The sequence below is a fragment of the Vidua chalybeata genome, chromosome 2 (assembly GCF_026979565.1).
Source record: "Vidua chalybeata isolate OUT-0048 chromosome 2, bVidCha1 merged haplotype, whole genome shotgun sequence".
In the NCBI taxonomy this organism is placed as follows: domain Eukaryota; kingdom Metazoa; phylum Chordata; class Aves; order Passeriformes; family Viduidae; genus Vidua; species Vidua chalybeata.
Window position 1 is genome coordinate 23,752,221 of NC_071531.1, and position 25,092 is coordinate 23,777,312.

At 37.0% G+C, this 25,092-nt stretch overlaps 1 protein-coding gene across 1 annotated transcript in view; it reads left to right on the forward strand.

Moving 5' to 3' along the window:
- Nucleotides 1-25,092, forward strand: part of MYO16 (myosin XVI) — a 353,672-nt gene that overhangs the window by 309,268 nt on the left and 19,312 nt on the right. Inside the window, exons 30-32 of the mRNA XM_053935810.1 lie at nucleotides 3,028-3,274; nucleotides 5,107-5,414; nucleotides 7,223-8,422. Of these exons, the coding sequence (XP_053791785.1) occupies nucleotides 3,028-3,274; nucleotides 5,107-5,414; nucleotides 7,223-8,422 (1,755 nt within the window). The remainder of the gene's footprint in view (nucleotides 1-3,027; nucleotides 3,275-5,106; nucleotides 5,415-7,222; nucleotides 8,423-25,092) is intronic.

The following is a 25,092-nucleotide window of genomic DNA, read 5'->3' on the forward strand; positions in this document are numbered from 1 at the left end:
AGAACTACATATAATGCATTTTGACCTGAATCACTGTGAAAATTGTTTGTACTTATAGGAAAGGCAATCATGCTGAAGTTCTTCCATCAGAGTTCATGTAGAGGAGGAATTAACTTGAATACATTGTACACACAATAGTTAATAAATTCCTCACATAACCCAGATCCATGGTCTACTGGAATGTTGATTATTCCAATCCTCATCCTTAGATGAACTCTAAAGTACTAGCTATTTTTCTGCCCTGTGGGTGCTAACCTCAATTATTTTAATTTTCATAATGAGAATTATTTTAGATCTACATAAATGAGGAGCAAATTCACAAGGCAATCATAGTACCCAATAGTAGTAGATGAAACTAAGTAGTAAAAATCTAGGATCTGAGAGTTTCATTTCATAGCAGTTTTTTAAGTTATAAAATTTTTCTGTGTTTAACCGAAACCAAAATCTTTCAAATGTTCTCATAAAGAAGGAAGTGTAGAAAAATATCTATCACTTAAAGAGAAACCTGAACTACTCAGTTCATGAAAATGTGTGTAAAGGAGGATGTCTATCTGCCAACCCTTCCTAATAAAGCTTTGTTGAATGTTTCTCCTTCATTTTGGTGAAAGTGCATAATCCAGAGTAGCTGTATAGTCTCTAAATGTTGCAATTAGCTCTAGTGGATCTCATTTTACTGGACCATTCTAGCAGGCTATTCTAAGATGCTCATTCATGCCTGCTAACAATCCTATCAGAGCACTGATCTCTTAATTTCTTTATTTTAACCAACCTTGGTGGTGTTGCCAATCTTTTTTTGTTTGTTTGTTTGTTTGATTTTTTGTCAAGTTAAAAACACACACAGACACACACACTCTTGTAAAAATATTACTTTAAAATACAGATTTTTTTCCAAAGTCACCCAGGATTTGATGCCTATTTTTGCTCTGCAGAAGTTAGGTTTAAAGAGAATATTTTAGGAAGAAACATTTTTTTTATTATTAATCTCTTTCAAATTTTTTATATTTGTGAGCAGTGAACTCTGATAATATTCTATGCATGTATTCATTCTTTTTGCAACAGTAACCCTTAGATTCAGACTCGGTAACATCTTTATTATGAATACTCTCATAAAATTGGCAACACTAACTGTACTATTAATTTCTCTTTCAAGTAAATTGGGTATGTGCATTAATGTTTCGGAGTTTAAAGAAGTCAGATTTTATGGAATGTAATTAAAGGCATTGATTGGTTGTGATTATAAAAGTATAAACCTTCAAAGCTGTCTATCATAAATTATTATTAGAAATTGTTTCAAGTTATCTGAATTTGAAGGTTTTCAAACCCAGTGAATTTTAGATAGAAGCACTATTAGTATGTTAACATTAGCCTTTCTTACATCTTGTCAGCTGGGCACTGAGCATCTCTACAAAAGAAATCTTTATTTTAGTGTCTAAACAAGGCACTAGAAGATGACAAAAAGTACCTTACATTGCTCTATGCTTTAGCTGTTTATTTTATGCGATAACATTTTATATTCATAGAAGACTAATTGTATTTTTCTCTTTTGACATTTTTCCTTTAGATTATTTCAGCTTGACTCTTCATCATTTAATGTTGTACTGCAGTAACCCTAAATCTGAAATTTAACTATGTTGTTGTAAATACCTAATGCATTTTAAATTTTTTATCCTCCAATCAACATTCTTGGTATCTTCCCCCAAACTCAAACAGACATCTTAGCCAAGCTATTGTCTGCTAACTTCACGGATTAAAAACTTTCAATTGACCAGAAAGAGAGAAACCATAAGAAGCAGTGATGATGTTTGACCTGGTTTTGATTCATGTAAATAGATGAAAACCAAGAGTATTTAAGGCAACAGAAAAGTAATTCTAAAACAAGTTCTTCCCTATGAGATACCCAGCAGTGGTTCTACATCTGGAAGGAAACATGTGAAACTTTAAAAAAAAAAAAAAAAAAAAAAAAAAAAAAAAAAAAAACACACAAAAAAAACCCACAAAAAAAAAAAAAAAAAAAAACACCACAGTATTTTCAGTTAGCATATTTCTGCCTTCTAAGCCAAAACATAGGTTCAGAGAATATTGAACCTGTTGCAGATGCTGGGATTAAAATGGTGCCCAATTTATCATGGCCACAGAGGCCACTGTGCCATGTGTTTCTGATCAACTTTACTTCAGAAAACCCAGGATACTGGGTGGTATTTGGGTAGGATTTTTTGCAATGAATGTACTTACTTAGGAAAGTGCTACAGAAAGCTATTATAGGAGATGCACTAAAATCTTTTCCCAGCATAAAGATGACAAAAAGTGTGAAGAAAAAGTCTAATAGATAAATGGAGCTGATGCAATGTAGATGAAAACTTCCACCTGAAAAATGCAGATATGATGTGACAGGTACATTTAAGAAATTTGCATTAAATTAATCTAATTGTTTTAGCTGAAAGGAAATGAGCAGCGAAAGCTCTTTAAGTCAAACAAAAAAAAAATCTTGTGTTGGTTGTGATTTTGATGAGGTATTAAGTACATTGAAACACTTAAAGTATTTTTTAAAGCTGACCAACAGCAATCATTTCATTCCTACAGCATTCACTGCAATTAATTTATCCAGGCATTTATTTTGAAACAAATATCTTTTGGCCTTTGCAGTGTAAATGTATGCTTTCACAATCTGTAGTATACATCAATGTATGCATTTTACATTATGCATATGTAAGATGTATACATTTTATTACATTTATGTTATAATGTAATAAAAAATAGCATTCAGTGAAAATAAACATTTTGAGTTCTGATAGCTCACATTTAGTAATTTACTGTCACTACTTTGCTTTAAGCACTGGCAGTAGAATAACAGAAAGAGCTCCATTTTACTATGTTATTTATATGCCATTAGATTTCCTTCCTAATTTGTATAAGATATTGACTGAACTTGGCTTGCTTATGTTTACAGCAGAACACATTGTGATATTAAGTTAATTCCCCAATTATCTGTCTTTCACTGGTCCATATTTTCTCCTTCCACTATGGTAGTTGTAAGAGGATTTCTAGCTCGCCGGCGCTTGCTACAGAAGAGGACCATCAAACAGCAAGAGGTCACCTCAATCAAAAGCTTCTTACAGAATGCTGAGGATATGGGATTGAAAACATATGATGACTTGGTGATTCAAAATGCCTCTGACATTGCTCGGGAAAATGACCGGCTCCGCAACGAGATGAACACTGCTTACCACAGGGAAAAGGGAGAGGCTAGAAACAGGCCAGAAGAAGGCCAGAAAAGGTAAGATGAGAAATACCTGCTGTGAAGAACTACTGAGTCTCTTCAGTTTTTGTGAATTCCTTCCCTGCTTAGAAAACAATAGAAATGACGGAAGGATTGCAAGAGGATTCTCAAGTATGTGCTCATCTCAAATCATTAGTTTGTTTTTTTTTCCCCTGTATATCAGGTAATTAATTCTAGAAACTTAAGGAGACTACCACATCCTATTCAGGAGGCACTGAGCTTAGAGGAACTTATTCAAGTCTCTGAAACACTTATTTTTTACAGAAATATGTCTAATTCTATGATAAATAGATTATGATTTAACTTCATCAGACCAAACAGGCCAAAGAAAAATTCCCCTGACTTAAAGTACCAACACTGAGAAATTGCCTAGGTAATGAAAATCAGCTAGGAAAGTGTTAAAATACAGTAAAGTCCAGACCAATAAATCCTGATTTCTCATTGAAGCAAGTAGATTGATTGTGAAGAGGATGCTTTTATTTAAAAATGGGCAAATGTTGTTTTTTTAACTCATGTCAGAATTTTCAGGAGTTTCTATTTTACAAATCCAGTAAATGCTGGAGAGCCATTCTCTAGGAACTGAGTCTCTGATTTCTCTCTTAGACAGCTGAGTGGGCAGAGTTAGCATTTGCAGTTATTCGGTGTATGTGAATAGAAAGAACGTGTCCATAACTTGCTGGACATATAAATGCTTATTTTTCCATAGGAACTTAATTTTCATCCAGAACAACTCCCTTTGCTATCATTGTTTTTGTCAGTGACTTTAATAAAAGTGAAAATGGCAGTGCATCTGCTTAATTAGCTTCAAATATCCCAGTGATTACAAATTGGAGGAAATGCCTATGTAGGAAAGACTGTAATTAAACATTACAGTGAAAACAAATTATCCACTGAGCACCATGCTTTCATCTTTTGCTGTTTCATTTGCTACATGGGCAGCTGGCTATATCCTGTGCATGAATTTCAGCTCTGCTGGTGATTTGCCATGCAGAAATACAATTTAAAAAGACAAATGCTTGGGGATTTGTTTGAAAAATGGCAGTATAGACATCTTCTATCTATTACATTACTACTCTAAGTTAAAAGGGTCTCAGTGTTTTGATTATTGGAGGAATAAAATGTTTGAAGAAATTTTGTTAAAAATCGATTTGTTAGGAGCAGCTGGAAGGTTATTTCTCAATATGTATTCAAATAGCAAAGAAAAAGGAGAAATTGAAAAACTGGATTGTAAATGAAACAACTAAACATGACATCATAATAATAAAAATTATTATTAAAAGTAATAACTAATAATTAAGTTTAAACTGGAAGATATAGGGATATCTGGGTGGAACTGCTCAAGCAGCCAATGTAGCTGGTTAAAAAAGTCATCTAATATTTTAAAGATTTGCATTATCTAAATAGAATTTATAGTTGTCCTTTTAGAAAATAATGATAAAGGCTCAGCATTTGCTGCCTCAGTAACTTTCTATTAAAATGGATTTCCCAGAAATTATCATTCAGATTAAAAACCCAGCTTTTGATTGTGCGCAGCAATCAAAGTGTGAACAATTCATTCAGTGAATGTCTGGTCAACAACATGAGACTGCTTAAGCAAGGCTGCATTTGTGTAAAAAAGGGCTGGTGTCCTGATTTATCATGAAACAGGAAATGGAAGAAAGCTAGCAGCTTGATCTGGATTTGTTTGTCAGAAGATTACTATCCACATCCCCTTGACACAGCAGGGGAGTTGTGAGATTGTTTACCAAAAAGCTGTTGTTATATTTGCATGAACAGGTTCATTGTTATTGCTTGAATAATGCATCTGGGCCTCTTTTCTGTGTTTTCAGAGCTGAAGACAAGGGTGGGAAGGTCTCTGAGGACAGCTTTGCCGGCTGTCGAACGTCTAAGCACTTTCACTCCAGCTCCGTCCCTGTCCCCATGGCAGTGGATGGCTTGGTACATTCTGTGGCTGGGTCATCCATCAGATCCCCCTCCCTGCACTCTGTTTTCAGCATGGATGACAGCAATAGCCTGCCATCACCAAGGAAACAGCCTCCTCCCAAACCAAAGAGGGACCCCAACACACGACTGAGTGCCTCCTACGAGGCTGTTAGTGCTTGCTTGTCGGCAGCTTCTAAGGAAACCGCTAATGAAGGTTAGACATAAAGGCAGAGACAGTTGCAAATGTTACTCTGAGTTATTGATTTATTCTTCTCACTTTGATCCTTTTAAACACAGTCAAATGCCTTTGAGAGGTCCTGCTTCCTTGAAATATTTCAGTGGCAGTAAATAAAATTAGCCAATTTGTCATTTATTCCCAAATCAGCAAATAATACTCATGTGTTCTAATTGCCCAGTTTGACAAAATCAAAACCTATTTGTAGAAATCTCTCTAGAAACAAGTAATGTGTCAACATGAGCTATTCTACCCCACTGACCATTTTATTTCACCTTTTAAATTGTTAGAATATCTTGCATCACTAAAACAGAATGCTCGAATCTTGAATTTCACTGACATAACATTAAACTTTCTCCTACATTGTCTCTGTGCTCACATGAATAACTTATGCATTCAGTGTTTGTTTGGGGTTTTTTTGCCATAATTTGTTTAGAGTGATTTTTGTGTAGAAGGAAAGTGCTGCAAGTGTACCAAAATGTCTCAGTGCGTTATGGTACATATAGCATGGTTTTGAGTTCACTTGTTTTATTCTCCTTTACCTTTGAAATGAATGGGTGGAAGATGATAGAAAGAAATGCATTCTGCTTTCCTTGATAAGCCTGACTTGTCATGTTTTGTGTAAATGATCCTCAAGGTTTATCAAGGAAGATCCTGCAGGTTGGGTTTAAAGTTCTCCATAACTCACTAGTCCGGCATACAATGGATCGAAATCTTCGCAGCTCCCTCTCTCAAAATAATTGCTGTTCTTGTGTCCAGTTCATTAGGTGAAAGTCCATTTTTCTTAATCTCTTCCTTGCCCATTCAAGCTCTTTGTAAGGAGACATAAACTACACCCAACATACTTTTAAACTAGTATGGTTTAATGACATCTGTAGTAATTTAATCTTTTTGTATCCAAATCTGCAAGAGATTTAACCAAGAAGTTCTAGCAGACGTGTTTTGAAAGAACAAAAATTGATATATGTATGTGTAGTCTTAACAATAATGCTTACATATACTCACAAAATAATTTTGGAGTTCTTATATGTATGAAACAATAGGGCAAGTGTCTGTGCCATAAACTCATTTTCCAGGAATTATGTCAGTTTTGTATTTTTGTCCAAAACCAGCTCTGATTTATACCATTGAATTTTGATTTTAAAAGACCAATACTAATCTCTTCAGTCTCTGGTCTCTTTACTCCATATATGCCTGGAGGCTATAAAGAGACATCTAGTTTAGTCAAATGTATACTCACTTGGGGATTTGTCCTTAGGCTATGGGACTCCCTAAAGTTATAAATTATTTCCACACCTGTAGTACCAAAAAAGAGAGGGGCATAATATCATCCTATAATTGGAGATTTAAAGATATTACATAAAAGGGGGGTGTTTCAATTACTAGCAATCACATATGTGTCAAAGTAGCACTGTGCTGACTCATAGTTGAAAGCCTGCCCCTCTCCCTTGGAGCAACAGGAGAAACAAGCACACATTTCCATGTGTTACAGATCTTGCAGTGTACATTTGAATTCAAAATATACTTTCTCAGGTGCAAGTTCTCATCTTTTAGTGGCAGTAGAGATTACCAAAGCAGATTATGTGCCCAGGTAGCAAAGGCCTGTGGTTGGGTAGGTGAAAATTTTATTCCTAGAAGTATTTATGCTTTTGCTTGGAGTCTTGTGTTTGTGACTGTTGCTTATTATAGAACTAAATGGACAACATTTGAAGGCTAAAGTACTAGACCAGTGTAAGAAAAAACTGACTTTAACTTGGTAATAACACAGACTTTTTTCACTTTCCTAGTACTGACCCGTCCAAGACCACACAGTGATGACTATAGTACCATGAAAAAAATACCTCCTAGAAAACCAAAGCGAAGTCCAAATACAAAACTTAGTGGCTCTTATGAAGAAATACCTGGCCAAAAGCCTGGGGATGTAAAAAAAGCAAGCACAGTAGTTAAACCAGGTGTTTATGACACTGTGACAGTACAGAGAGCAGCTTCTACTGATGGACCACAACATGGTGTTCTGAATCTCTTTATGTCACAAGAAGAGGAGGAAAATGAGCCTGTCTATATTGAAATGGTAGGGAATGCAGTGAAAAGTAGTTCTGCTGAAGCAGAGTGTCCAGAACAAGGAGAGTCTGTATATGAAGAAATGAAGTATTTTCTACCAGAAGAAGGAAGCAATGGTAATGGAATAATTCCAGTAGTGACTGGATCTCCTCCTCTGTTGTTTGAAAGCAAAAAAAATATTAACATTGAAGATGGAACATTGGATGGAAACAGTCAAGCAGCTTTGATCTATAAAGACTCATGTGACATTCCAGCCCCTTTCCCTAACTTGCTCCCCCACAGACCACCACTTCTTGTATTCCCTCCAACCCCTGTCACATGTTCACCTGCTTCTGATGAATCACCTTTAACACCACTGGAGGTGAAAAAGCTTCCTGTTTTGGAAACCAACCTAAAATATCCTGTGCAGTCAGAAGGTTCAAGTCCATTATCACCCCAGTACTCCAAAGGCCAGAAAGGGGAGAATGAAAGACCAGTATCTCCAGGCTTGATGGTGTTCAGTGTTTCCACCAAAGTGACTCCTCCTTCCACACCACCTCCTCCACTGCCACCACCACCTCCTCCTGTACCACCTCCTGCTTCCTACCGGGCTTCCACACATTTTGCATCTCCTCCAGAGACTTGTGCTAGTTTTCTGATTAGTGCAGGGAAAACAGGTACAAATTCAGATCTGTCAAAAGTACCTCAGAGAACCAGTCCTGCTCAGCTTGGATGCTCATCTCCATTCTCCAAACTGCCTTACTCTCCAAAGGTGGCAAGAGCGGATAACAGGAAATTGAACTCAAATTCATCGTCTTCATTTCCATACAACCCTACAAACTCAAGGTCATTGACCAGTCCCCTTGATGAGTTAACTAGCTTGTTCAACTCAGGAAGGAGCGTGCTACGAAAATCTGCAGCAGGACGTAAGATCAGGGAGCCAGAAGGTAAGATAGTTCTCTGTGTTTCTGTATTGTGTAATTTTTCTGCATCAAAACTTTCTTACCTTGGAAACTGATAAATTGGGCAAAAATGCATAATGAAAACCTTGATTGATTTGGGTTTTTTTTAAAGGTCTGTTGTAGTCATAAGAAACACATATAGAATATAAATGACATATAAAAGCTATATGTCTTCAGGTTTTGTCTGAGATATCAACTTTTCTTCTACCAAAATGTTTGTATGACACAAGTTTAGATGTTCTTTTAACATTCCAGCTGTTGCAGTAAAATAAATACAGATGTTTCACACATTGTGTGAAAGACGAGCTTGGGTTATCAAAATATAAAAATACTTTGAATTAAATATATGGCTAGGTGGCTGGTAGATGTGCTTTACTTTGAAGACTGTCTTTTAAAGTTTGATCATTTCATTTCCCTGAAATTCTGTATTTGGGGATATAGTTTTTATTATTCCCCTAAATAATGCTTGGACGGAGAGTCATGCAGCGAACAATATTTAAAAAATTAAACTAAATCCTGGTTCTGCATCTCAATAACAACACTGACTCCAATACTTTTGGAGTACTTGAATCCATTACTTTTCTGATTTAAAAAAAAAAGTTTCCTATTGAAAATATTCAGCACAATTTATATAGAAATTTCTCCCCATAGTAGTATCTCCTAAACACAGAATTTTTTGAATTTAAAATTTAGAGTGAGAAAATCTCTAGACTGTTTCTCTGCTTCTTCACTTCTATTTGTCCAAACAGCTTGTCTTAATCAAGAGCTGTGAGCAGCACATTCAAAATAAGCAATACATAATCATAGAATTACTTAGGTTTGAAAAGAACATTAAAATCATTGAGTCCAGCTGCAAAACTCTTTCCATGATTTCAACTAATCATAGTTTTCCAGCTGCACAGTTTCCAGCTCCTCCTGTTTGTTGCCCATGCTACATGCCTTGGTGTGGATGAACTTCCATTGGCCTATTGATGTCCCACCTCTTTGGGAAGAATCCCAAGTCATACTTTTGAAATACAAAGCAATCCTGTAGAGAACAGGATGGATTCTTTGTCCATTTTCTTAAGTACCTACTGCTCCACTGATTTTAGTATCATATCCTAATTTATACAGCCATACTATAAAAGGAGCAGGTGTTTGTTCTTGCTCTGCATACGTGTATGTATGCCTGCCACCCTACGTCTCTATTCCTAAGAACCTTGGCAGCGTTCAGCCAAAATTGTTTTCAACTAAATACAACAAGGAGATAAAGATCTCAAAATTATCTGAGTTTCTACAAGTTTTGTGAAAGTTAGTGTCTAGGTGGAGACAAGAGACGTTCAGCTATCAGAGGAACTATGGTTGGCAGACCCCTTCTGAATCCTCCAGACCCTGAAAAAACTTTAGCTGGACCTTGCTTGTTCTTGTATGCTGAATTCAATTCTGTATGTTGAATGAGCTATGAACTGAGACTTCATCAGTTCTCAACCCCAAGAGATTGTTTTTTTCTTATGCTAAGTGTTCGAATTGATGAAATTGGTAAAGGAGTTATTACAGTAGTTCTGCTTGCTTTGACAAAATTACTCAATAACATTCACTGTCTATAAATATATGTAGGATATTTTCTGTGGGTTTTTTGATGGTTTTGTGGTTGATTTTGTTTGTTTGGTTGGTTGGTTTTTTAAGTTGGGAGTCTTGTTTTATCATTTGGTTTATAAATTTTTATCTGCTGGGAAGTAACTATTAAAGTTAGTTCTTTGGATGTATCTTCTCAAGTCTCTCTCAATGTACCTGGTGAGAAAGTGTTGTAAACCACTCCAACCAGGTCAAAAATAAATAACCTTTACATTAAAATAAAAGTTGCTTTGGAATGGAAGATTTTTGCAAATGCAATGATCAAGTAAACATGACCAAGATAGAGTTCAGCTTGGGTCTCATGTGGGTTGAAGCTAGTGCATTAACAGAAGGTACCATAAAAAAACCTCTAAATTTACCTTTCACATGGACAATGTACTTCTAAATATTTCATCAAGGGAGCAGTAAGTATGAAAGATCAAAGTTCAAGAAAGATATACGATAAAAAACCTGAATCAATATTTTATGAGCTAGGAAGCTACTGTATACTAAGTGCAGTTACATACAAATAGTTCAATCATAAGTAGATAGATTGAAAGTAGCTAAGAAATACAAGTGTACATATATGTGTATTTTTACAATTTGCCTTTTTTCATGTATTTCAAGTGTTCATCTATTTTCTAGGGTAACAGCTGGCAAAAATTTATTTTACCTTTCATGCAAATAATAAGATGGCAGTCATCAGAGCTGGCTTCTTACAAGTTGTGTAAAACTAAAAGTTGTCATGTGCTACTTCTGATAATTTTATCACCTCTTGCCTAATGCATATTAATTTCCTAGAAGACTCCTCCTTTTCTTTTTATCATTTTTAGTATTTTATTTATTGGCAATGATATGATGGAAAAAAAAACCTCAATAGAATTTCAGGAAAGTTGAAGACATGGCCTAGAACAGCACTCTATAATGTGCAGTTTCCTTTACTTTCAGAAGTTATAACCCATCAACAAACTTAACTAAAACTAGAAAGTAAAATTCTGGGCCATTTTGAAGTCATGGAGAATTAGCTATGGGAATCAGGGAGTTTCTGTATTGGATCATCAGCCTTGGAGATGAAAGCCTCCTTGCCAATATAAGAGCAAAACGGACAGATCCCCTAGCATGCCTCCCTCTCGCCTGGAGGAGTAATTTCAAGGCCTGAGAACACTTATGTCCTTTTGGCTCCTGACCTCTTTGTGAGAAAAGCTCATCCAGAATTACAGTAGAACACGTTTGTGGTTTTCTGATGTGCCGAAGAGTTATTGTGAACTGGACTGAGAGCATTGTCTTTCAGAAGGACAACAACAAAAAAATCAAATGGCAAAAATTTTTCTTGGTGGTCGAGCCTGGCCTTTTTCTTAATACAACACTAGCCCCTGCTGGTTCAAACAATGATCCGGATCATATAGTATGCAATTTCATGCAAAATACTTCACATGTAACAAGAGAAGTTTTTTGCCCTACAAAGCTGTAACAGGTGAGAACCTAGATAAGGTGATTTCTCGAAGGTTGGGAAAAGTTATCATTGAAACTGCAGCTGTATTGTTATACAGGGATTTGTTTTTACCCCATATAAAATGAGACTTGAGAGTAGATAAATGATAATATACACACACACAAATCTTCTTGAGGTCGTAGCAGGTAGCCACCGCACTTTTCTGTTCTCTGTGATTTCTGGAAGTGAAACTTTTAGTTTGCAAGACAGACTGAAACTGAATGGTCATGTGCAGGGCCCCTACTCAAATAGACAGGACCTGAGATTTGAAAGTAGACCTCATGAAACCAAATTCAATCCTTTAATCACAAAACAGCACTGCTTAGCAGGATATCCAAATGTTTTTGACTATTCAACGTATAAGACATTCCTTATATAAGAAAGAGACAATTACATGTTTAAGCATTTCATATTAAATATTTATGAGCAAGGACAGAATTTTCTGTTCCTCAGTGTGGAGGAATGATACTCAGATTTTGCTAGGTCGTGATGTTATTTCTCTTAATTGGTACAGTTGATATTAAATTATTCCATGCAAAGGGGAATCATTTCACCTTCAGAACAAAAGGTAGAAGAAATCCTAACCAATCACCCATGCTTAGATTGGCAGAGTGAGTATTCATGTGGATTTTGAAGGGGAAGGAGCAAACCATGCTCCTTCCAAGGAGATATGATTTTACCTTAACCTGGGTGAATTTCTTACCGTTAGTCTATCGAGATGAAAGCATGGTGTTTTCTCTTTTTCTCACCTGTTGAGAAAAAAATGACATAGATACTTAACTTCTGTGTCTCAGAAAAGGAAAATACACAAGTTTGCAACCCCACATCTAGGTGCCTAAGAAGAAAAATTAGGAAGACATTTCCTTTATATATGTCACCAATGTATAGGCATCAAGTTCTGTGAAACAGCGTTTCAGTACAAGTAAATATGTAAGTTCAAGTCTACCCATTCTTCAGTGACCTATTCCTTTCCAAACGGTTTGGTAACAACAGCAAAGGCGTGGAAACTTTAGATTTTTAACAGTTTATTGTTATCAATACTGTTATTGTTTGTCCAGTATCCTGGACATCCATTCACTATGTGAATCCTTTCTTCGCTTACTTCCTAAGTGACATATTTTCAATATGATATTCATATCAGTGTCTTATTCCACATTCTCCAGTTTAAGCATTGAAAGTCACAGGAAGATAGTTACAACTGACAAATAAACCAGATATTTAGATGTACTTTGTGACTAAAGCTTGCCAAATGCCCTCTATTGAGATTGACTCAAACTTGGAGAACAACAAAATGTAATGTATATGTATGAAAAGTACTGTCCTGTCAAAAGTAGGTATCCCTTTGATAGCTAGTAAATAATTTCCCTTATCATCAGGTAGAGCAAGCTATTGTGCACCTAAGGTCTCAACCGTGGATTGCAAATTAAATCCCTACTTGTGCTTCTGTGATGAAATCCCAGGCCTTTTCCCTCTAAGCAACTCAGCTTTTTGTCTTAAGCAACTTAATAAAGATAATAATCATATCTCCATCTCCTTCCTATTTGTACAATGAAATAGATCTACTTGCTTTGTGGCAAAAGCTAAAAACTTATAAACCATGAGTAATATAAAAAGCTGTGTTTTCAACTTTTATCTTTTACCTGTAAATGCTGGAGGAATGATTGTATAAGGCATCAAACTTCTACATCTTTAAAGTAAAATTCTCAAATCATTAAAACTTAGTCAATTAAGCTTCAGCACACTTCTCAGAAAGAGATTACCTTTTTACATAACTGCCTTAATTAATAGGGATTGAGGTTGACTTTCTGTGACTAATTTTCAAATCAGATCTCTAAACACAGGAGAGTCATCAACCTCTGATGTAATATGTGGAGTTGGAAGAGACCTATCAGGATCATCAAGTCTGATTCCAGGCCCTGTGCAGGACACTCCAATAATCACATCATGTGCCTGAGACTGTTGTCTAAACACTCAAAGTGAAAACAGGCTTGGTGCTGTGACCACTTCTCTGGGAAGCCTGTTCCAGTGCCCAATCACCCCTTGGGTGAGAAATCTTTTCCTGATACACAATCCCCTCCCTTGCCCTGCTGGCCATGCTGTCCCTGATGTCCCCCAGGACAGAGTTGGCCCTCCTGGCTGCCAGGGCTCTGCTGGCTCAAGTTCAACTTGCCATCAACCAGGACCCCCAGGTCCCTTTCTGTGGCACTGCTTTGCAGCTTCTTGTTCCCCAGTCTGTCCATACATCCAGGGTTGCACCATCCCAGGTGCAGAATACAACACTTGTTAAACTTCATAGCATTGTTGATTGTCCATCTCTCTTCAGGGCCTCTCTGCCCTCAAGGGAGGCAACAGCTTTTGCCAGTTTAGCATCATTGGCAAACTTGCACTTTCACTACGGACTACTTGCAATTCTCAATCTGAATCTCTTGCTGTAGGTGCAGAAAAGTGGGAGGAAGCACTGGTAGTAAGAGTTCATTGTGACTCATTACAAAAATGCCCTTTCTCGGCTAGCCACAAATGCCCTATACAGAAAATTACACAGGAGTAGACAGAACTGCTGGCAATACAGTTGCCATTCAGCCCATGCTAGGTGATTTTTCTAAGGAAATAATTACGGTTTCTATTATTGCAGCAGAAAAAGGTTAGAAGAGTCTAAAGAAAGTATAATCAATTCCTATTTTCAGAATATATATATAGCCTGTACAGCCTGAAAGATACCACCTTAATCTGCAGTCTTCTCCTGACCTAGAAGTCTGCCATTATCTGGATAATGTATCAGAAAAGACCTGTTGTTTCTGGATAAACACAATGTACCTAGAATAATTTTCCATTTCAGAATGGAAAACTGAAAATGTCTGAAAACTAGTATATTTTACTGTTGAAGACTGTTCTGGGTTTCTGTTATGACTTTTTTTTCACTAAAATATTTCAATTTCTGGTTGACTTCACTGTTTGTTGTTACAGCATAAACCTTGTAATATGGAATTTGCTTTGGTTATCTGTTCCAACATGTGAAAGAGGCTTTGTGTGTGATTACCATAAATAAATTTAACCCAAAGATTATTACAAGAACAAATCAAGTCTAATTTTCAGTTGAAAAAAAATTATTTGCCATAAAAATTCATATTTATTTTGCATTTTAAGTGCTTGTATTGAAAATAAAATCAGATCTTTATGCCTCCTCCTTATATTTCCAAAAGCTGTATTAATGAAGGGGTTGAAGGAGACTAGAGCCCCAGGATCACAGAGGAAAATATCACTGCATTTTTGATTTCCAACGACCTTACACTGTAACTATCTATGGCTATTAAAAAGAGATCCTAGAGTAGGCAGCACCTTTGTCTACAGGCTCTCTCATATTCCTACCAAGTCACTGCTGAGGAGGAGGAGCACTGAGGAAAAGCAATTGCACTGACTTTTCTGTTCCTTTGATATGGTCTATTTCTGAGAACTGCAGGCATTTCTTTTAAATTAATGACTCTGTTTTGCATCCTCTCCGTTGAGCTGGTTTTACTTTGTGTCCTTCATCCTGTCTGATACTTGAGTACAATAACTACACCATACTGGTTCATATTAGTGCATTTCAAACCCAAAGTTTTTAATAATATCCCACTTTTAATTGTGACTTGGATAATTCAGGTAGATATTTACAGGATTTTTATTTTCATAGCAATGTCTTTTCTTCAACATCTGATGTAACATCATGGTTCCAAATTCAGTAATGATTCAGAAAGCTGTCTTTTTACTAACGCTGTTATGGGCTTCTTTAAACAGTAAGAATTTTATTTGTAATTCACAATGCAGAACCACTAATTATTTTGTCTTGGAACCACTACATCATTAATTGTAAACTAATTGTGAGAAATTGGCCATATCTAAGAGAAAAAAAAAATTATTTGTACCATCATGTTCCTGATACCAAAGAATAATATGGGTATTTGGCAGTAAATGTCATGTCACTTCATTTTACGGGAATTCCAGCATTTGAAACATAATGAAGAATGAAAGATGGACATACATTTTAGTGAAGGTCTCTAATTAGATTCTCAGCTTGAGTGAGAAATCTCTTCAGATGTTTTTAACTTCTTTACATCCATCTCAGCGTTAAATTATCTTTTGTGAAGAACCTCAGTAGAGAACAATAATTCCATTTCACAGAAAATGTCAAGATTGTGACATTTATGTTTGTTTTAGGCTGAAATGAAAATCAAGCTTTCCAAAATTCTGTGCAGAAGTAAATATTCTTTCATGTCCAGGCTCTTAAAAGTGTTTGTAAAGTACTGAAATGGTCTGCCTCAAAGATGGCAAAAATGCTTCTTACTGCAGTAAAATAAAATGCTTCTTACTGAAAATGCTAACATGCTAAATGTGTTGACCTTTTTTTAGACTTAGATAAGTTCAATAGTAGTCATTTCAAGATTGGTCAGATTGACATTTCAGAGTATGACTGTCTTATAAAGAAGCCAGGCTACCTCTAAACTCCTTAGCTCAGGTATCCAAGAGCTGTGCAAACTCCAGCTCCTCAGTGATGACCCAAAGTTATTGGCAGGACTCATGCAGCTCATCATGAAACTGCAACTCTATAGACCTGGATGTGTGTATTATGTTCCAGTTCCAGCACTGAAATTTTTGGGGGCTGGATGGAGAAGTGAGAGAAGACAATTTAAAAGAGACTGATAAAAAGACTTGATCATAAATGTGAGGGTGCCCTGACCCTCCTCCTCTCTCCTCACTGCTACACTCTGCCTTCTTCCTGGCGCCACTAGTGCATTGGAAAATACAGGAACCTTAAGCTCAGTGCTCTTTTGGCTTGAGTTTTCATTCTCTTTTAAAATGAAAGGCATGAAAACTAGTTTTATCCTTTGTGTGGTGAAAATTTTAAAACAAAAAAAACTTATTAAATTAGGCCTGAAGTTTTACATTTCATTATTTCTCTTAGCTCATTCTTTAGGGGCTGGTTGCAGAACAAGTCTGACATACTAGTATCATTTAGTGACAGTTTTTAGCCACTGATTATCTGTATTTGTGCACAGTATGGATGTTTATCACACTGCTTCTGTGATAGCCATATGTTCTTGCTTTGAGGTTAATTGTGTCACTGACCATCACTCTGTCCTTTCAAAATGAACTTAAAAACAAACTAAATAGATATCTAAATTCAATTTTTTGTCTTCGAAGCTCACTTGGAAAGCAAAATATGAATGTTGTCTGAGAAGTTTTTCAGAACAGCTGTCCCTATTTGGTGGGCAGGATTACAGTACAGGTGAACCAGAAATTTTCCTTGGATTGCTCCTCAGGATCTGCTCAAACAATTTATCTGCTTAGTGCAATCACTTATGCCAAGACTTCAGTGCTGCAATCATTGCCAGAACTGGTATGAGATATCCTGAAAAATATCTGTGGAAGCATTCTGAGAGCAGTAAATAGAACTGATGTGATGCTTCTGGAAGTAGCAAGCCCCTATCTGTTTGTTTGTTTGTTTGTGTTTTTGTAGGTTTATTTTTACAATATTTGAAACTGTGTTTGTGGTGGAGGAAGCTTGAGACAGTGTCTTGTCACATAGTTTCTTTTAACAGCAGCTAAACTCCAGCAGTAAAGGCTGTTCTGTAACTGAGATACCACACAGAAACGTAAACAGACTTATATGTTCAAGAACTGCTGTATCCACACAGACTTGAACAGTTTAAAAAAGGGAAGCTGTGTTTCTCAGCAAATTGCCTCCTCCTTTTCCAGCACACCAGCAGGTTTTTAAACACACAAATACAGAAAGTAGACTCTTTGGTCAGCCAATCAACACACCTAGCAGTAAATAAAACTATTAACAGAGTAAAATCAACTACTGCTTTTCCATATTACACTTGAAAAGGTGGGGAACACGGGGCATGGAGGGAACAAATATTTCTTCTAAGTCAGGATATTGTCCCAAGCAGTGCTCCCCTCCTTCCTGCCCTGTGTGGTTTGTTATGGACCTCAGAAAGGCCATCAGAGAATGAAATCCTCAGTCTCTGAAACAGGTACACTGACTGGAGTTCAGCTCACTTGCTGCACTGAAAAATGTTCCAAGTTCTTGCTCGGATACTATCAGGCAGGAGAGATGGCAGCCTGTCCAGATATTGTTCTATTTTTCATTCTTTACCACTGTTTGAGAAGGCTGTTTTCTCCACTTCAGAATGCTATTCTCTAATCTCATGCTGGGAAAAACAAAAAACAAAAAACAACAACAAAAAAAAAAAAAAAAAAAAAAAAAAACCCAAAAAAAAAAACAAAAAAAAAAAAAAAAAAAAAAAAAAAAAAAAAAAAAAAAAAACACCACAACCAAATTCAAACAATCCAGAGATATCCCTGATATTGCTTATTGCTTCTAGGAAAGAGGAAAAGGTTTGTGGCTTGTAATGATTGACACTGAAATAAATGTAAAATGAGCGCTGTCTTTCTACTAGCACAAATCCATTAGAGAAGAAAGCAGAAGAAACCTTCTTGTTCTTGTTCTGTACATTCTAGAGCTGTGATTTACAAAATTACAATTGAGTTGGTGGCTCTTCAGGGTTGTACCAGACCTAGGAGTTCCTGCAGCTGCTTCTGCAACCTCCTTCTTACTACCAGCCTCATCCTCTGAAATTTGGCTGATTGGTATCAGACTAAAACAAAATTCTTCAGAGGAGCTCCTTCCTCAAGCACAGTGAGTTTTGCCACTTGATATTCTTCATGGCCTGTGTCTCCACTTTTTGCTTTCCAGTGTTTACACAAAGCTTCCACAAATGCAGCTTCCCAGACAAAATAAGTGGCCTGTTTCTGTATTTACCTGCTCCATCAAAGAGTGCAAGCATCTGGAGTTGCTTGCAACACCATCTGATAGCTCCACTTACACAGCTCAGAGAGAAAGGATGCTGGAAGTGACAGTACAAATTCACTGCTACCCTCCTAGGATCATCACTCCTAGGGGACAATCGCTGCTGTAAGGGTAGGCTTTGTGAGGTGAAATAAACCAATGAATAATTATTGCCTCTGATGGCAGGGGCAGCCAGCAGCACAGCTAAAAGGGTGAGACAGGCAGCACATGCTAATAGGCTGGGGAATCCTGTCTTGACAGTTTTCAGCCTGCTCCATTTCTTTCAGCAAATAAGATGCAGCTGTTTGCCTCCAGCTCTCAGCAGACAAAGTAAACAGTCATGTTACAGAGGGTCACAGTGTGACTTCGTATGAGTAAACTGAATTACTCTGAAGCAATATGCATTTATCCAGCAAAAGGACACCTAAGACAACCTGTGCTGAGGATAGCTAGCAAATGCCACAGACAAAGAATGTCACTACAGTAAGTCACAGCAAAACAGGAAACACCAAGTGGAATTGAAAAGGTACAACAGAACACAGGGGTAAACATTTGAGCCAAAATAAAATGGCCTGTTCTTATTTAAACTTCCTCTCCCTTTCCTTCACCAAAAAATATCTGCAAATTTTCTGAAATCACCATATCTTTTTTTCCCTCACTTCACAACATCCACTTGTCACAGTAAATGTAAAAACTATCCAGGGTCAGCCTGGATTAGGATTCAGTGTATTCCTAATTTTCCCAAGAAGGAATGAGAGCACATATCAGAAATCCCTTCTATCTGCAACGTCTTGACTTTCAGATGCTGGTTAATGGGATCCATCAGTTCTCTCTTATTAACATGTTTAATGACAAGCTGCTTGATTTGAAATTTAGATTTTGCTGGATACCAGCTGTAGGCTTTAAGGAAATTGAGCTATTTAGCTTTTACATTCCATGGTAGCACAGGTACAAAACCTTCTCCTCCTATGCTACATGAAATTATCAGCCAGAATTTATGTGTTTTCCTGTTCTCATAGTTGCTGATACAGAAAGTATAACTGTGGATCTTCCTACCTAAAACTGTGTATTGATAATTAGTTACAGAAAGTCATGTTTTCCATAAATGAGGAAATAATGTTTGATTTTATACTGAGATCGTTTCAGCTTTAGGACTGAGATACATCCTGCCTAGCTTGTGACACTGAATTTCCTCAGCTGGAAACTCATCATTAGCTCTCTTTTTAATTAAGAAAAATAAATGTGTGCCTTGAAAGAATGATCATGTCAAATCATACTGAGAGGAATGCATGACTTCATTTATACCAGAGCAGAACTAGGGAGAATCTGCTCTCCCTCTATAGTCATGATGAAACCTTTAAATGTGACTTCAGTAGAAGCTGTGCAACAGTTCAGTGCTTCACCAGCCCCATATGATTTTGAGGCTTTTTTTTTTTTTTTTTTTTTTTTTTTTTTTTTTTTTTTTTTTTTTTGAGACAGATTAATACTGACCACTGATTTTTGATCTTGGTAACTAGTGCTGTCAAAGTGAAGGGCTGCATTTGTTTTACTAAGTGAGCCAATGCCAGGGAATGTCCTTGGAATGGCAGCTCACTCTGCACAGTTGAAGTGCAGAGCAATCCCCAGCGTTCCTTGGGACCTGGCAGGCTGGCTCCCTTCCAGACACATCTGGGCTTGGTTCAGGAAAAGACGCAGCTCCAGGGACTATCCCCAGTAGATGATTTGGATTCCTCTCTGCTGTGGAGGGCAAGAAAAGTGTAGTAGTACTGATATGGGTCTCTTACCATTTGCCTCAGGGCCAGAGAACAGTTGTGATCACATTTGAATAACCAGGATAGACAAAGCAAGCAATGCTGCACAAAGCATCCAAGGTAAGCATGAATGGGATCCAAAACCTGCTGAAAGCAGTGGAGCCTTCTGTTGTTATTAATGAGCTTTTAGTTAGACTGTAAATGATCACTGAATGTTAAAAGGAGAAGTTTTTGAAAAAGAACATATGGGGACAAATGTATCCATATACATTATGGATATACCTACATTTAAAGAAAGGAGAGTAAAACAAGGGATTTGACAGAAAAGTAAAATACAACCCTATCTGTTGAGGTACTGCTGTGCCTTTTATAACATACTGGTTTTCATATCTTGCTGTACAATGAGTCTATGATGATTCCACCTAAATTCTGATATTAGTCATCGATTTATATTCTGTCTTTAGACTTTATAAAATAGGCTAAGTATATGATTTCCTTAGAAAACTAATAGTGTCTCAAAATATTTCAGTTTTCTACTTTAATCTGTCATATGAATAGAGCTAATACTGGCTCATTTTCTAATTTGGTGATAAAACATTAGTTCAGCCTAAATACTACTTATGAAATAATTATGATGCTTAGGATCATACATTTTATGTTTAAGAAAAAAAAAGTTTGATAATAGGATATTTGGAAGTCATAGCTCAATTAAGAGTTTAAGCCAATCTTTCAACAAAAGAGTTCTAGCATGTAGACTTTCAGTGTACTGGTTTCTTTTAAAAGTGAGATAGTGACTAAAAAAATGAAGGGGAAAAGCAAATACATTAATTTACATCATTGCCATACTCTGATTTTTTTTTTTTTACAAAATAAATGTAATTCTGTCCATCCTGTGCCTTATGACTTTATCTTGAGTTTTAAACTCAGTCTCTTCCAAGAACACTAGTAATGAGCAACTGTGGGTTTCATGAGCTGCCTCTTTTGCATATTGTTCCTCTTGCATACTGTTCCTCTTGCACTTTTCAAGTAATGCTGATGTAATTAATTGTGGATTTGTTGGAATATGGAGCTTGCTTGTAAGGAAATAACTTTACACTTTGATTTGTCATTCTCTGATTAAAAGCACTGTACATATGATTGCTCCCAGCTAGTAACTATGCTACTGCTGAGGGACAAATGATGCCCTCAATCTAAACATGCATGCATTTTTCTAGTCCATATATCCTTATTAACTGCAAGATTAGTCAAAGTAGGACTTTACTGAGTCAGAGATACCTTTTTGGCAAAGTCAGTTTACTGAAATAATAATCCAAATACTGTTCACTTTAGCAGACTCTAGATTTTCACTTAAAGCCTGTATTCCTCTTATAATCAAGAACTTCTACCATGCTCTACAGCTGATACCTCTCTGTAGCTAGTCTCTTGCAAGTAAACATCGATGTCTCTTCAAATAACATTTATTAGCAGCTGAAAACTGTTAAAGATGTCATTACTTTAAAAAACATAGTATTGAAACCTGGTAAATAATCCATCCATCTACTGGGAACAGCAGAGCACAAGTCCAAGCAAAAAGCTAAGATTTGTCATGTTGGTGAAAGTGTTCAAATGTAGGAACCATATAATTTCTGATAGTTTCAGAAAGTTGATAAGGGATGAGAGAGCACTGCATACTTGTATCTGCAAGATTTGATGGCAGCAGGAGCACATCAGCATTAATGTGGAGAAAAGTCCAAACATCTATGTTAAGTGACTAAGAAAACATGAGGGGAAAGTGCTTTTCAGACCAATATTTGACAGATAAAATAGGAATCAGTAGGAATTTTCAATAGAAATATTATGATAAAATGTCAGGAGACACTTTTGTTATGCTGAGAGATATTTGGAATAGTATGGAGGCAGGACAGAGAGGGATGCCTCAGCACAGAAGATAAAGTCAGGACCTTCTGGCATGTTTAATAAAAAAGCAAATGCAAAGTGCTGCACCTTGAAAAGTATTACCTCATTCAATGATATAGGGATCAGGCTGTCAGGGAGCAGCCCTGGGAAAAGGGTGCTGGAGGCCCTGGGAGCTGGACAGGAGCTGGCAGTGAGCCTTGGCAGCAGAGACAGCCAACTGCATCCAGGGCTGTGTCAGTCGTTCCTCCGTCCAGCACTCATTGTTAGACCATATCTGGGTACTGTGGCCAGTTTGTGCCTCCCACTGCAGAAAGATGCTGATAACCTGGAGCAAGTTTACTCCAGCAATCCCAGAATCACAGAATTGTTAGGGTGGGAATTGACCTTTGGAGACCACCCAGTCCAACCCCATGGCAATGCAGGGTCACCTACAACAGGATACCCAGGAACATGTCCAGGTGGGTTTTGAATGTCTCCAGAGATTGAGACTCCACAAGCCCCCTAGGCAGCCTGTTCCAGTGCTCTGCCATTCTAAATGTAAAGAAGGTCTTCCTCAGAAGGTGGAAGGTGAAATTTCTTGTGTTTTAGTTTATGGCCAGTGCTCCTTGTTCTGTCACTGAGCACCACCAAAAAGATCTTGGCACCATCCTCTTGATACCCATCTTTGAGATATTTGTATGTATTGATGAGATCCCCTCTCAGTCTTCTCTTCTCCAGACTAAACAAGCCCAGCTCCTGCAGTCTCTCCTCGTAAGAGACATGCTCCAAACCCCTCATCATCTTTGTGACCCTCCACTGGACCCCCTCCAGGGTAGTAGCTTGTCTATCTTGTATTGAGGAGCCCAGAACTGGACACAGTACATGCTCAGGGCTGGACCATGGTCCTGTGAGCAGAGGCTGGGGCAGGGGGAGCTTGTCCAGTGTGAGGCAGAGCTGATTTCAGGGGCTCTCTCCTGACGTCTGGTTGAAGTTTGCTGATGTACACAGTTAAACTTGTTCTATAGACTCAAGAATCTCCTCCAATGAGGAGCTGAATATGCCTATATATAGGAAATTAGTTCAAGTACTTTTATGTAACCCAGATTATTTTGAAATAAAATATAGGATTCTTTCTCACCCCCAAGATCAGCTAAATAAGGCAATATGAAATATATTTTCTCTATATAGTTTTCTGTTCAGAAACTAAAGGGGACATTTCTTACAATGACTGAATACAGCAAACGGGATAACAAATTTCTGTCTAGATAACTGTCCCCACAGCTTTGTTGCATATATTCCACTACTTATTTCTGCCAATTTAGTATGATATTCTAGCTTCATAGTAGCTATCCACAATTCTTTGTAGTATTTCATTTTACAGATACAAAGAAGAAAAGATAATTTCTTTTTTCCAAGAGCCCTTCATGAATGCCCTGAAAAGATATCAATGTACCTATGAAACAAAAGGCTTCTCCAAACACCAATGCAAGAAAAATTCTTTCTACTTGTTCATTCTGAAATGAATTACATATGTCAGGCATATCAATAAATCTTTCAAATATCAAGAAAAATAAGGATCCCAGCCACTTCCCCAAGAAGCTTTATGTAAAAAGTGGCACAATAATTATGTAGGTGGATTATGATCTATAGGCAAGTGCACTGACTAGTAACATCTAAAAGTGACATTTCCTTTTCAGACAAATTTAAAATGAGCTGCAAAGATGCATTTTGCAGTCAGCTTGCTTGTACAAAAGCTAAATCAGGCATGCTCTTATAATTGTACCGTATGCATTTTCCATCTCAGACTTTCCATCTCAGCCTCTCCCAAGTCAATTATTGTGGGTAGAGCTGGCCTAATTTTTTCAATACAAAGCAGATTTGCCTAAAGATCCATTTTATGAAACAGTGTCACTGAAACAACCCAATCAGATCTGACAAAATATAATGATCAAGGAATGAGGGCAATGGAGGAACTGACAAAAATCAAAAAAAACATGGAAATGTTTTATCTAACAGTTTGAAAATGAACTTTTTCAATTTTCAAGACAGATTTTTGTTTAGACAAGGAAATTTTAAGAACAATTCAATGTTAGATAACTAACAGCTAAACAAAAACAGGAAGGACCTTTTCAATTAAACTAAATATTTTGAGATAACCAGAATGGATTTATAGCTTCCATTTCATTAATTAAGTTTTTAATGTTGGGGCTTTCCAAATCAGATGGATTTTTTTTTTTTTTTTTACTTCAGGCATAAAAATGAAAAATTGACAGAACAGTCAACATTAGGCTGTAAAATCTTCAGGTTAAGCATCTATTACCTGGTGAAAAAAATGCTTTTCCTTCCCCTTGAAAAATTTTCATGTGCTTGAGATTTATAAGTATATATCCTGTCTTTGGGAAAGCTGAGGATGTTATTGGAAGCATGGATGAATGCTTAAATGTTGGTTTTAATAGCTAGTGTTTTGACCTCTATTTGTTCTTGCTATCATTATGACAACCAAAATCAAGGAATAACTCTCTCAGTGTTGTCATAGAAGTAGCATTTTCATTTTAGAGTGTTACAGGAGGACCTTTGCACCAGGGTCAGCAATAATACATCAGCCCTGCAGCTAAGGCCAGGCTTCAGAGGGAGCAGAAATAGTTAGGAAGACTGAAATGGAGAAAGTACTGAATTCAGCTTTGTCTTGTATGAATCAAACCTGACTATGGCAAGGAAAGAATGTGTATATATGTTCAACACACAAAAAACTCCAAAAATGCAAAACAAAAACAAGCAAACAGAAAACCCACCAACCAACAAAAAAAAAACAAAAAAACAAAAAAACCAACAAACACAGAAAAGAGAGATAAATCCTTAAGAAAATGCATGACCTTGCCAGTCAGTGCAGCATTTCATCAGCCCTGTCACACTGCAGTGGAGTGGGGATAGCCAGGGATACAGGTATTGTGGTGGGGTCCCTGCTACTATCCCCATCCATCTTGTCTTCCAGCTCTGAAGTGTCCCTGGCCCCTGAGCTCCAGTGGGGAGCACCACTTGGGCACAGCCAACGACCTGAGCCTGTTTCTTGTGGAGCACTGGGCTGACAAAGTCAGGCAAGCCCAGAGGCAGCTCC